Source organism: Cupressus sempervirens, chromosome 11 (genome assembly GCF_028749045.1).
Source record: "Cupressus sempervirens isolate cs-2001-9-10 chromosome 11, ASM2874904v1, whole genome shotgun sequence".
Taxonomy (NCBI): domain Eukaryota; kingdom Viridiplantae; phylum Streptophyta; class Pinopsida; order Cupressales; family Cupressaceae; genus Cupressus; species Cupressus sempervirens.
This window is the reverse complement of record NC_143128.1, coordinates 674,135,282-674,150,210: the sequence shown is the minus strand read 5'-3', so window position 1 is coordinate 674,150,210 and position 14,929 is coordinate 674,135,282. Positions and strand designations below refer to the sequence as shown.

The 14,929-nt window shown below is 27.9% G+C and overlaps 1 protein-coding gene across 1 annotated transcript in view; it reads right to left on the bottom strand.

Moving 5' to 3' along the window:
- The window catches only part of LOC149531526 (transcription factor bHLH36-like), a 54,836-nt gene extending 44,249 nt beyond the window's left edge, over positions 1 to 10,587 (bottom strand). The window contains exons 1-2 of the mRNA XM_089811528.1: positions 10,432 to 10,587; position 6,923 (exon numbers count right to left, since the gene is read on the bottom strand). Coding sequence (XP_089667654.1) covers position 6,923; positions 10,432 to 10,491 — 61 coding nt within the window. The 5' untranslated portion in view covers positions 10,492 to 10,587. The remainder of the gene's footprint in view (positions 1 to 6,922; positions 6,924 to 10,431) is intronic.
- Positions 10,588 to 14,929: the final 4,342 nt, after the last annotated feature.

Below are 14,929 nucleotides of genomic sequence, written 5' to 3'. Positions count from 1 at the left end.
ATATTCTCACCTTCCATCATTCTCTTTTCATCAAAGATACCTCTCAAGCTCTCTAATTTTTCCTTCAAGACATTTTTTTCTCCTATGTAGATGGTCTAAACTATATCCCACATTTCCTTAGTAGTTTTGCAATCTTTTATGTCATTGAGCTTAGTGTGGCTTAGGGATGATGCTATCTCAAACATAGCTTGGTTGTGTTCTTGCTTCTCTTTTAGCTACTAAGCTATTAGAGGAAGAAATATTATCTCCACATATGCATTATCCATAAAATATATTGCACCATCTTGAATTCTTGCTAGATGTGGCCTTATTACAATTTTTCATGTAGGGAAGTTCTCTTTGTTCAATCTTGGCACCTCCTTTTTGTACATCTTGATCTTTATCTTCAAGTACCTTCAAATTTTTCTCTACAAGCACCAATTATTTGATACCGATTGTTAGAATGTTAAGAATAAATGAAAGGGGGAGGGTAGGGTGAATCAATTATCCAAGGTCTAGATGTACCAATGGAATAAATAGTCACTTAAACAACTTCAAATCTCAACATTCCTTAGCTTGGCCTCTATAGTAAAATTTTAGTAACATAAATGATCAGTCTACTATTCTAATAATAATAGACTTGTAGAATGTAAAACATTAATATTAAATCATCAAAATATAATCCAGACAAGTTTGATACTAGGATTTGATGTAGAAACCCAATTTGAAAAATACCACTAGTAACATGTCACTAATCTTTTCACTCTTCTAAAGTGAGCTTTTTTAGGAGCCAAGCCTATTAAAGGTTACAAAACATACTGTTAAATGTGAACTTATTAAAAGATTTAATTACCCTATTAGGAGTGGCCTTGTTAGAGGACTTTAGAATATTTTATTAGAATTCCACCTTGATTAAAGGATTTTAGTACAGATACAATGGTTAGAAATTAACAAAATGTTTTGATTTGAAAAATACAACTTGCTTTGCAAATAGAGATCATAGTTCAGATCACATGATAATCCCTTGACTAACCTTCACTATCATCTTTGTCTCTGATCTTCTTGACAACCCTTCAAGAAATCACTCTTCACAACCCTTCTCAGCCTTCTGCTTAAGTTTTTGAATGAATAACATCAATAAATACTACAACCTTTTAGGTCTTCACTAGCATTGCACAACTCAAATCCTTTTAGATTAATGTTATGCCTCCGTAAATAGGTAATATTGGTCTTCTTCCACTTAAACATCACCATGAACCTTAGGGTTTCAATCAAATAGAAATAAATACAATGAATCTATCCATTTTTTTGTTCATCCTCTTCTTTTCTAGAAACATCTCTTTCAAATTAATCATTTGATGGCTCACCTAATCCTTTCCTTAGATTACCTAATCCAAGTCATCCATTCTCATCTTCAACATGCTTTGAACCATATTTCAAGAAATCAACTTTATTGGCTAGAAATCATGATTTTGTCATATATCCACCAAAATGTTATCCTTGGGTCAACACTGTGTTCGGATGCTTAGTCATCACTTGGTTACTTAGTCACTACTAACCTTCTCTTTAGTACATATACTATCACTCAGTTAATATTGATGCTCAGTCAACACTTCTTCTACTCAACATATATTGTGGCCTTGTCAATGCTACCATCACTCGGCATATACTTCACAAACCTTAATCATTTTCTCTTTTCTTAGTCAATCCTATGCATTTGGTCAATCTTGAATCACTTATTCAAGGATTCAATACAACTATCTTCTACACTTGTAGTATTATTAAACAATCACTTGATCTTCTCAAAGTTTAACTAATCAAGTGCCCATTGTAGTTTCTTTTCACAACTCGACCTTTCCTCTAGGTGGTATTGTTATGTCTAACTTCTCAAGTCATCTTCATCAATCATCTAGATATGGCACTCAAATTAGATAGAAAATTGTCTTGCCAATAAGGTTTGATATCAATGATAACATAACAATTGTTCTAATTGTAGTTTTTGACAACTGATTACACTTGTAATAATAGCCATTAAATTTTGTAATTATTTTCCTAGTGTCTATTCCTATCCTAGACTCATGAGATTTATGTCCTTACCTATTTCCCTTGAAGCAGTAACCATTGAATGGTATATTCTTTACACTTTCTTGTTTATAATTGTAGGTATCCTCTAAATGACCCTATATTCAACATATTTCTACCATTTTTCTTTTTCCTTTTTCTATAGATTCCTTAGAATTTTACAATTTGCCTCTTTCTTTTGTGATTTTTCTTATAGTGGTCATATCAATAGATATTTTTACATTTTTCTTTATTAGTGTTGTGTACAATTTTATTATACTTTCTTCAAAAACATCCAATCTAGTGACTATTTCATTTTGAACTTTTAACTTGTTTCCTAGATAATTATTTTTCTCTTTTAGTTTTTTGTTTTCATTTTCAAGATTTTGACTTCTTTCACTAATTTTACCGATTAGGTCATTTTTGGGATTTTAGTTTTTTTTTAATCCATTTGTGACGAAATTATCTCGAGTAATTATTTCCTAAGCATCTAGACATCTCTTTTCATCATCATTTTTCTCCCTTTCAAGACTCATTATCTTATCCAACAGTTTAGTTTAGGACACATAATTTTATTTGTTTAGAAATATTTAAATATAATGTTATTATGAAGATTTGTTGTTTACATTAAATAAACACTCGATGAGTTTACTTCAATAACATGAACCATAAAACAATACAATCAACTATTTAATTACTAATTTTTTGAAATATAAAAGTTAATCATTATTATTAAATAGAAACATACCTAAAAGAACACAAGTATATGATAAATACATATCAAGAAAGTCAATGTTATTAATTTAAGAGTAAACTACCTATTGAATCTCAAAACACATAATTTAAAAACTAATGTAAATTGAAATCCCATAAGATATCCGAGTTGTATAGAGTCTCTTAGACTATCAAAATGGACTTTGAATGTATATTGAGAAAGAAAATTAATTTTTTAAAAATCATACAATTATAAAAAACAAGATGCTTTCGATGTCATAAGAAATTTGTAGTTTGGTATCAAATCATTATGCACTTCCAATAAAGTTTAAAACTAAAACATTTTGGTATCAAGTCATTATGCACTTCCAATAAATTTTAAAACTAAAATATTTAAAATAACCATAGAAAGATATTACTTATATACAAAACTTATAATTAAAAGAAAAGGAACATCGAGAAAAAATTAGTATCGAATATTAGTAAAAACTTGTAATAAAATTTGACAATTGACCATACGTCTATTGAAATTTTTGAATAAGATTAACATATTGAGTCAAATAGTTTTACTCTTTTTATTGAAGAAATGGATGTTTTGTCTACCATTAACTATAATATAAAATTAGTGTATGTGGAAAAATGATTTTATGCAAATAATTTCATAGATAATTTGGAAGATTATTTATATGAAAATACTATAAGATGTATTGAGTTTATATTTAAAAACATGAATTACTAAAATAAACATTATTTTATAAAAATAAAAGATATTTCTACATTTTTAGTTAACAATTATAAATTTTTTAGTCAAAATTATTATATTATTATCTTTTGGAATTGCCCTTAATAACACTTCTTTAATGATAAATAATCTAATTAAATTATATGAGGTTAGGTTGAGCAATTTTAGCTTGAGAATTCTAATATTATTCCTAACCTAAAGTTTAATTTTTAAACATTTTGATGGAGGGTTTTATACAAAACTATACAAGTGTAGCTACTAAATACAAGAGAATGATCTATAAGCTAACCCTCTTTAGCTAAGATCCAAGCATTAAGGGGTTTCCATCTATTTTTTAGATTTGAAATCCTTCCACCAAAAAAGATGTGACCCATCACAAACTCATTAAGAATCTATCAACTTTAAAAGACTTAATCCTAACTAGGTGATTAATAGTTTGTTTAGATAATTTCAAAGATATGAACCATAGAAAGAAAAAATAAGTGTTATAAAATACAATCCTAACTACTTCTGATGTCTCACTAACAATATTCTATTTGAGATAACATTGATAAAACTAAATTCTTATACCAAATTCATCAAGGCTTTTCAACAAAATTAAAATTGAGAATTACATTGGAGTATTTATTTTCATATTTATAGTATTATGTAGGACAATCAAGGGAAGTGTATCTTGTTATACTTATAAATATGATAGATGTAAAACTCATTTAAAAATAGATAACTCATTTCAAGTGGTCTTTTTTTAAGTTACTCTACTATGTGGTTTACGTTGAAGTTTAGTAAATTAGGTTGGATGAAATATGTATGACATTCTAAGGAACTAGTTCTATGACATTATATTATTCTTAAGAAAAAATAATAAAGAATAGATTCAAATTCCCATTAAAAAGTTTCTTACATCTAGATATTCTCTAAAATTGTAGCCATAAAATAGAAAAAAGTAAACTAAAATACTGGTGACTAATACCCCAACAAAAGAAAGCCAAAATACAACTATAACTTTTTTTGAATCTTGAAAACTTATTCCTTCAATTTTTTCATGTTTTCATGCATTTATTTAAGAGAAAAATGATTAATTTTAGTTTACACTGTAGGCTTATTTTAAGTTTATTTGAGCAGATGTAAGAATTGGGTAAATAATTTTAAATCTTGGATTTTTGTCTACTTATAAAAAAAGATACTTGATTCTTTAGTACATAATAGGATCAATTAAAGATTCATGTTGACTAATCTTATTAGATTATCACCCTTATTTTTCAAACTAAAGTCAACTAATTGACACTTGTTAACATACTTGTCAATACATTAGTGTAGGTTTTTAAGAGCCTCTACAATATCACCCTCTAGCATGTTCAATTTAGAATACATATCTTTAATAGGATTAAGATAAATTTTTTACCAACTCAATTTATAAATTGACCATTTCTAAGTACAAGTGTATGGGATCTTCTTAGAAGCACCCTAATTACCATTTTCAATGTTCTTCAATAAATAAAGTTTTAAGACAATTTTCAATCTCAAGTATCATGCTAATTATTAAATAAGCTTTTGATACTTTTAGCTTCATTATTTATAACCTTGAAACACATGTTAATAAAGTTCACTATATTAATACTCAACCTTTATTCTTGGATTTGACCTCTCATTTATTATTTTTTAATTAAGGGGTAAAATAGTTTTTCTATAGGGGACCCAAAACCTAAAAACTTTAAGATATAGATCTCAACATTGAATTACCAAAAAGTAATAGTGCATTGAAGACCTAATACACCCACAGAAAAAACTGGCACAAAGAACCTACATCCAGCAACCATAAGATAATAAAAAAAACAAAAAATAGAAAGGACATGGCAACCCAAACTAGAGTCTCAATAAGCATCAATACCTCCTCCTTCAAATCCTCCTAAATATTTTTAATTCTATCAGGCACCTCCTAGATCTTGTTCATATAAGACATAGGGTTGTCCTTTTTCTTTCTCTACACACTCGCACATGAGCATTTATCAAGCCTATTTTTTTCTTTTTTTCTGAATCAGGAACCTCATGATCAAGCATAAGCACCAAAGCTACATTTGATTAAACATTCCTCATTAACTAATTCAAACTTTTACTTTAGCTTTCATATATTACAACTATAGTATTGTTTACTAGGATAAAATAATTTTTAAAGGGAAATCAAAACTCAATTGGCCTACAAATAGATACAAAAGATAAAAAAATAATACATAGAAAACCTACCATCTTCATAATTTTAACATCTTGAAATATAATTAAATAAAAAATATCAAGTTATAAATAAAAGAAGCCAAGCTACCAAAAATTGGGAATAAAGGTTTATAGAAAGCCTCCCTTAATCTTAAAAAAAAATGGATCCCACATCAAAAAAAAAGTTTCAAAAAGAAATATCTAGTTGACACAAAAAAAAATTGGATTTAAACCCATTTTCAAGAAAACAAAAACCTAGGTAGATGGCATAGAGAAAAGATAAACCCCTTGCACCAAGATTTTTTTTACCTCCATTAGAGATTTTTGACCTAACTAAAAAATCTATAGTAAAAGAATGAAAGTAAGATAAGGAAAACACACATCATGGAAGCACAAAGAAACCAAAACTCAATAGCACATCTCTCCACCTTCATAGAAGTCTCACAAGGTTTAAAATTAAAGAATACAACATCTAGAAACAATAAAGAAAAATTTATTGGCATCATATTTAAACCAAATTGAAAAATCCCATAAACCATAAAAATAAAGTTCATAATAAACTTTTAAAAAAGTAGCACTAATTGATGGGCTAGAACTATAAGTTTATGTAATTACATGGAACAAGAAAAAAATGGCTAGAATAATAACAAAATCTAACCATAGAGCTTGATAAAATGGATCATCCACCTCTAGTTCATTGCAAGCACTACGCAAAACTAAACTCTCCAACTAATGAATAATATAATGTAGCCACAAGAGAATTTCCAATAGAAAAAAAAATTATAACAAAATCCATTAATAGAGGAAAGGAAATGAAATTTTTTATGACCCAACAAAAAAATAACCACACCCCAAATAGTTATAAATATAGAGCACAAAGATAAAGAGAGGAGGTCAAATGAAACTGAAAATAATAAAGAGTTCAATGTAGGTTTCTAGGCAAATTCCATCTTGTAGAGAAAAATATCAACCAAATAGATATAGACTCCAAGAGAGATCTCTCATTGCGCCAGGGAAAAACAATCAAAAAGATAGGTATTACAGGCCAAAGAAAGACATTCATAAGCCTCATACACTACTAAAGTGGAAAAGAAACTAGTACCAATGAGTTAATGAGAAATGGAGATAAATCTATGTCATTTTCATCATCTTCATTCATCAAATTAAGAAAATTAATAGTTAGAAGTGGACCCCTACATACCTCCTCTCCTACTAAACCCTAGAAGAACCACAATCATGCCACTTCCCCACTTGATAAAAACTATTGGTACTTTGATATATTGTTATTATAGTGTAAATAGGGTTGACTATTTAATTTTTGATATGTGTAAGAGTGATAATTAAAGTTTATATATATTAATAAATATGTTAATTGTACTTTTATAAAAATCTGGACATTTTAGGTTTTCTAAATGATTTTTCATTCAAGTATAAAAAAACATTTTTTTGACAAAAATGTCATAGGATTAAACATCATAGAATATTATTGAGTATACAAATAATAGATAGATGTTGTCAAGACTAAAATAAAGTGGTGTGCATTGAATCATCTAACCACTAATATAAAATAAATATAAATCACATACAAGAAGACAACAAAATAAAGACCATTATGTAAAATTTAGCATCATTCTATAACTTGATAACACAAGTACATCCATAAATGAAGAATATATATAAATTTTTTAGATGACAATATTATAATAGTTTAATATTTTGTGAAATTTATTCATAGTGATATTAACAACTTAAGCTTTGCATCTCTAAAGAAATAATAATAGATAACTAAGTGAAAATGATTTCATATGTTTCATATTTGTTTTTGTTTACCTTGCTGACTATTAAAAATATGTACAAATACTTTCCTTGATTTCAAAAAATGATCTAGTACAATCATAAAACTAGTTTCAATGGAAAAACTGCAAACTTTGACTATAATAGAAGAGGTAGCCACATATCTAATTTAAATTTAATAACAAATGACATGCATAATTTATTTTTATTTTCAATTAAAATTGATAATAAAATATATTTTTACAATCTTAATCAAGGTAATCTAGTAATTCAAGACTAGTATATCATATAGAAGTTAAATATAATTTTATGATAGAGATAATTAATAAAATAGTTTGTGAAATGTGAACTTTTATATGGATAGTTATACTTTCAAATAATTAAAATTGTGAGATGACTAATGAATGTGGATAAATATCAATAATAAAGATGATGCATATTTAATTAATTCAAAGAGGTACTTAGACATTTAAATAATTCATCAATCTTATTGGAGATAAATCAAGTTTCATTGAGTCCATAAGAATGGAAGAAAAAAAACAATTTACGTTAGATGACTTTGGAATAGATTTTTAAAAATATTTATATTGCATTATTGATTTCAAGTTATTTGAATAACACTTGAGGTTTTGTCAATCTTCATAATATATGGATTATAATCATTCCAAGAAGATTAGTAGTGAAAAAGTGTTAAGAAGGAAAGTATTATTTATGACTATTTTATGATATTTGAAGGAATAGGTTCTTAGTGTCTATGGAATAATAGAAGGAGCAATCCATTCCACCAAGATACTAGAATTCTATTAATATTATTTTACTATATAGGTTCATAATGGTATAATTATCTTTATACATGATATGGATTTCTAACAAGGTGGGTAGGATGTATAAGAGGAGGGAAAGATTTAAATTTGATTTAGAGAATTTCATAGTGTATATTTATTCTTTTAAAACTCATTATTCTTACATTTTTAAGGTTAAATGTGAGTGATATTATTAGGAAGTGATGAAGAAAAAAAGTTATTGAAATGTTTCGTAAATGAATAACTATAATATAGGTGACAATCCTATAGTATAATACTAATAATTATGAAATATGTTGTTACTAAATTGATTGATAGGATAATAATATGAAGAAGTAATTTAGACGTAAATGGGTTGATTATGATGTTGAGTAATTTTACTGGTGATTCACTTATCACTCAGCGTTATTAGTATACTCAATGGCTTGTGATCAAATGATAATAATATAGAATCTCATTAATATTGGTGTAATTTCTATTAAGATAATATTTGACTCATAAGTGGGAGTGGACATCTCATTTTGAAGATGCAAAGAAATGTCAATGGAAGAGTATAGAACTTAATAAAGGTTAGTGATGTAAACACACTCACTGATAACAAAATAGAAATAATATCTAGAAGAGAATTTATGGTGTGAACTTATTTCTATATAAAGGACCTTCATATGTATTTTTGGGCATATACTAAGCATAAAAAATAATTGAAAGGTCTAATAGTAGACTAAGAAGGTGACATTGTTAGACTAACTTTCATAATACCTATAGCTTGTGAAAATAAAAGTTTAGAGTGTTTTTCTTCACCCATAATAGAACTTTAATGTATAGAGTTTGAATATAATTTTTTTTTTTTGTAAACATATAGAATTTGTGTCATTTATTTTCAAAAGCTATATAAATGGATTGTTAAAATTATAGATCCAATTTGAAGGAGGCTATATTTTTTTAACCAAATAGCTTATTACAATGACATCAGTACTGATGAAAATAATTAGATCCTATATGTGATGCAACAATCACACACCTTGATATAAGCTATGCACATTAATGAAGTTCATTATTGTTTATTTGAAGAAATAAGCTATGGAAATAAATTGTTTGTGACTGAAGTTCAATATTTATTTAGAGAAGATAGGGAGAGATAGAAAAAGAAATTATGTTAATTATGGATAGAAATCATCCACTCAATTTTTCATTCTATTTTCTACTTGTCTAAATTATGTGGAGAAAAAGTCAAAAAGCTGAATTATTCCAATTTATAGCCTCATTTCCTCTTACAACAACTACTTACACGAATAATTTCCCATCAACTATATGTCTAATTAATTAATTAATTAAAGCTAAACTTACAAACTAACCTAATTTAATGTAATAAATCCAACAATTAACAAATAGAAGATTTCATATTCATATTTTTTAAAATATAAGGACATTTCTACATTTGTTTTTAACCATTAACTGTTATTTTCAAAGGATGATAATATAATATGTGTTATATACATTATTTCATTTCAAATTTCTTATCTGACCTAATTATCTAAATTCATATAGTTAAAATTGTTTGAAATTTTTAGTCTACTTCCTATAATCAGTAAATAGTTAGTCTACTAGTCCATTCAAATTTTCAACTCAATAAATAAAATGAAAGATACATCTATAAATGATCTCAATCTCTCATAAGTTCTTATACTGAAGTAAACAATTAAATCAAATTCGTTAGAAGTAGATTATTATAACCCGAAAGTTTTCCATGATAAGAAAATTCCAAAATTTAAATTTTATCCATTTATTTACAAGATTATAATGACTTTAAGACTTGTTATCTAAATCCCTTACAAGGTGTTTGAAAGCTTGTAATGTATTGTGCATTTTGCACTATTTTCATTATCCTTTATGAGGAAATCCCAAACCTAGCCATTCCAAAAGTCATTAAACTAGATCTTAATAGGAAAGGTCTATTCATAAAATTTGAAAAAAAGTCATTAAATGAGATCCTTCTATCTAGATCTTAATAGGAAAGGTCTATTCATAGTTGTTTTAAAAATAAAGTAATTAAACTAGATCCTTCTATTTTGAGTTTGAGGGTTTATAAAACTTAAATTACAGCAAAAAAAAATAGAGAGTTTGAAGAACCCGATTATTTCTTGCAGGCAATAAGGATGTGAGCTGTGAGTAGCGATATTTCATGTCCATTCTCCTCTGCCTTTCTATCACTTTATGACGCCAATTCTTCTCCGAAACATCACTTGTTTTGGAGGGTTGAGCAGGAGCAGCAGCACACAAATTCTAAGCAAGAAACGTCGTAGGAAGATTATTATACTCTCCACTCTTCAAGCAGTCAGAAAATGAGGGAGACGCCCCAAAATACTCACTCATTTTCCTTCACAAAACACAGCAGAAGAAAATGCTAAGTTAAGTTGTAGTGTTGATATCTTTGTCATCAAGGTTCAAATCTAATGGGGATGAGGTCTCCCGTTTGTGATCTCACTGGTTCATAGCTCCAGGTCAAAGCGTTTACCCCCTTTTAAAAAAATAAAGATTCCCCTTCTTTAGCAGATATTTTATTTGTTTGTGTGAATATTTCCGATTGATCAGGTGAGGCCGCCCACAGACATATTGTGGCTGATTTGATGTGGAGTGAAATAAAGCTTTGTCTATAACCTTATTGAGTCATAGGAAATGATCATATTTCAAAACGAACCAATGAAAGGAAGACACATGTGCGTAGCATTAACAAGTTTATGTTGGAATAATAATTATCTTGACAGTAGGGAACGCAAAAAACCAGACAAGCCATTAAATAAATAGTGACTAACAAGAGTACGATATTTGAGGTGGCAGGGAACGAGTTCCACGTACAAGAAGAATTTCAACAAGGTGGTCCTCGTTGCCCAACCCATACTAACCGGAAAAATTGCAGACCCCACACTCTCGCTTTTCATTTATTCAAGTCATTTCTTTCCTGTTGGAATCCTACACATAAAAAGACTTGTTCCTTGGTTAATTTATTATGTACATCAAGGCACCACAAAATAGAATAAAATATCAGGAGAAAATTGCAAACACCACACTCTTGTTTTCCTTTTTGGATATATGTTTAAGTAGTTCTTACTCATAAAAAGACTTCTCCCTTAGTGAATTTATTAAGTGTTATTAATATATAACAAAAAGAAAAAAATCACACTGATGTTATATTGATGGTCGTGTTATATCAATGGTCTTTGCTAATTGAACATTACAAGACATAGTTTTGGTTTGATTTCAGTTTGAGTAAGTTGTTTCATAGGCTTAATTCTATGATATCCTTGAACAATATTCTTTCCGTTTATATGGACGAATCATAGTGATGTTTGGTTAGTGTTGTTGTTAGTTGTTTTTCATAAATTTTGTGGAAGGTATATTATAGATGGCTAGTTTATGATGCTTTAGCCTGCTGCTTAGATGTAATGGCCTGGAGTAGTGCTAACTATCTATGATGATTCTATGGTTTAAAGGCCTTTTCCCTATCTTCATTATAAAAAATAAAATAAAAATATATAAAAATTTGAAACCCAATTCATTATATTGTATATGGAACATCCTAATCCACATAATTTGAATTGCTAATATTACATAGTTACTAATTATCTTAAATCTTACTCAAACTCTTATTAAGAGAAAAAGAGTTGAATGAAATCATCTTTTGGAAACTAAATCTTGGATAATAGTTTGTTTCTTCTAGATCTGACTCTAAAGGAACAAAGGAAAATTTTCACCGGCAAACTAACTTTATACCTGATTTGATATGAACCTATCATTCATGTGAAATCTTCAGGTGGGAGCCCCTTCCATTTGACCAAGTATTCCAAACGTTCCTGATCTCTTCTTTTCATGATGACTTTCATCTATGAGATTGACTCAGGTTGTTTTGGTGTGGCTTTTGATAACTATTTCTCCCATTCCATGACCTGTTATTCAATTGTTTCGATGTCCATGATTATTTGTTTCACATCATTATAAGGGCATATATCTAAAAGATTAAATATAGTTGAAATCCTAATGCCTTTTGGAATCTCGATCTGGTACATATTTCTTGAGAATTTTTGTAAAACCCAACAAGGATCAATTTTATTTCTTTCAACTTATTATATTCTCCTCTTGGGAATTTTTATTTTCTAATATCAGCTCATACAACACCCAGAATAATAAAATTGATTTTCTTCCTTTTCATATCAACTATCCCTTTATATATAATAGTACTTTCCTCAAATTCTCTTTTCATTGGCTATGTAATTTCATGATTATATAGGAAAAATCCTCATCACCAACACTCTTTGTCTATATTTTACCTATTTCATAGCTCATACACTCATCTAGGATGGATATCATACAAAAAAGGACACATACCTATACTTATGTTAGGGAAATCATTATACACAAACCTAGCTTGTGCAAGCATCAAATCCCATTTTTTGGGATGCATACTTGGTAAGCTTTGTAAGATGTTTCCAAGAGTTCTATTCAACACTTATGTTTAACCATCAATTTATGGATGTTAACACTAGTTGAAACTCAAATTAGAGCCTGATTTCTTTCATAGAGTCCTTGAAAAGTGTCCTACAAATTTACTTTCTCGATTAGAGATAATATTCCTAGGATGTCTACGTAGTATAACTATTTCATTGAATAAAGAATTAGCAATACTAGTAGCATCTCTTGTTTTTGCACATGGAATGAAATGAGTCATTTTAGAAAACCTATCAACTACTACAAATATTGAATCACATCCTTTATTAGTTCGTGGTAGACCAATTATAAATTCTATACCGATTGAATCCCATTGCATATTTGGGATTTGTAGTGGTTGACATAGACCTCCATTATAGCTACATCCTTTCGCTTGTTGGCATACCTTACAACTCTCCATGAACTTCTTAATATCATTTCCCATAATTTACGAATAATAATGTGAACACAATTGAGCTAGTGTCCTATTTTGTCCATTTACAAATCTGAAATTATATTTCTCCTTTGAAATGTTCTCTATCATGTGAATCCTTGGAATACAAAGTTGGTTCCCTTTAAATAACTTAGGCCTTCATGTATCATCTCAATTTTCACCATCATTAAGAAAAGTACTCATGTCTAAAAATAGTTCTCTCAAAAAAATACCAACTACTACCTTGAGTCACAACAATATATAATTAATTAATTTCATGTAATAATTTTATATTATGTCTTCCATATGTATTAATTTTAAGAATATATTTGATAATTTTTTTATTATTATAGATCTACCCAAATATATCAAATTAAATACCATCTCTAGGAAATATGTGCATGTTAGCAAATATATCACTCTACTTTATGTAGTAACATGTACCATTGCTAATAGAATGTCTTTTCAAAATTATTGAGATTGCATGTCCCAAAAAGTGTGGAAGGTAAAATTCATCACCAAAGTAATCCTCCTTTTTGCCCACACCCACTTCCTTGGCCTTTTTCACCTGGCTCAGGCTGGGTAAAAGTATAAACCCATGTAACCCTTTTGTAAAGGAAAAGGCAAACAAAAGTATAATTCTTCACTTTCAATGGTATAAAACTAGTATTATAATTTAGACTTTGAAAATGAAGTAAACTAATGAAATGTGTAGGAATTGATTAAGTTTATGATTATAATTTTTAACATTTATTTGGAATAAGAATTGATATATTTTCATAATTTTTATAGATAATTTTTTAGTTGTTGAAAAATATTGAAAATTAGGGGTTCAGTTCCCACTACAAAACTATATGGAAAGAAACTTATTTCCCTTTGATCTCAGACTATGTTATAGATAACATATATATCTAGAACATTCAAAAATAAAAAAAAATTGTAGACTTATATTTTCTCTTTTATAATGATTAAAATTTCACCTTGCCTGAAATCAATAATTATCATCTCCCAACACATTTTTCAAAACAAATATAATTTAAACAAAATAAAAATTATACATTCTAGAAGAGGACTCTCTCTTTTAGAACATCATATAAGTTTCAATTTTATTTTTTATATAATTCAATATTTTTTTCTTTCTCAAAATCAACATCTTTTTGAGTCTTAATATACGTGCTTGTAGAATTTTTTAATCATAATATAAAACATTATAAAAACTATATGACTTTGAGATATATATAAAATTATGTTTATTAGTTATTTAAAAATATCATTAAAAATAGTATGAGTTATTGAAATGCTAGCTTTCTAAAATAATTAAATTTCTTTAGTAATTGGATACAAACTAGTATGAAACATGCATTCAATAAACATTTCCAATTAGAAAAGTGTCAGATCATGTATAACTTAGCTATAATTAATTTATCTAGATCATATGTCTAAAAAAAATTGATTTTTCTATATAAACACTCAAATTTAGTCATTCTGATAAGTTAGCCTGAAAGGTGACATAACTTTGTACTATTACCCTCGACTATTGGTCACAACACCTAGAACAATTTTTTTCTAGTATCTCTCATTGAATTCTACAAAGGGTATAATCCATGACTCCTAGTTTAATGTTAGTTTTAGCCTCCTTGTATACTTTGTTGATGAATTCAATCTTGCTCTACAAGTTATCCAATTGACTAATTAAATTTGATTTGATTTTCT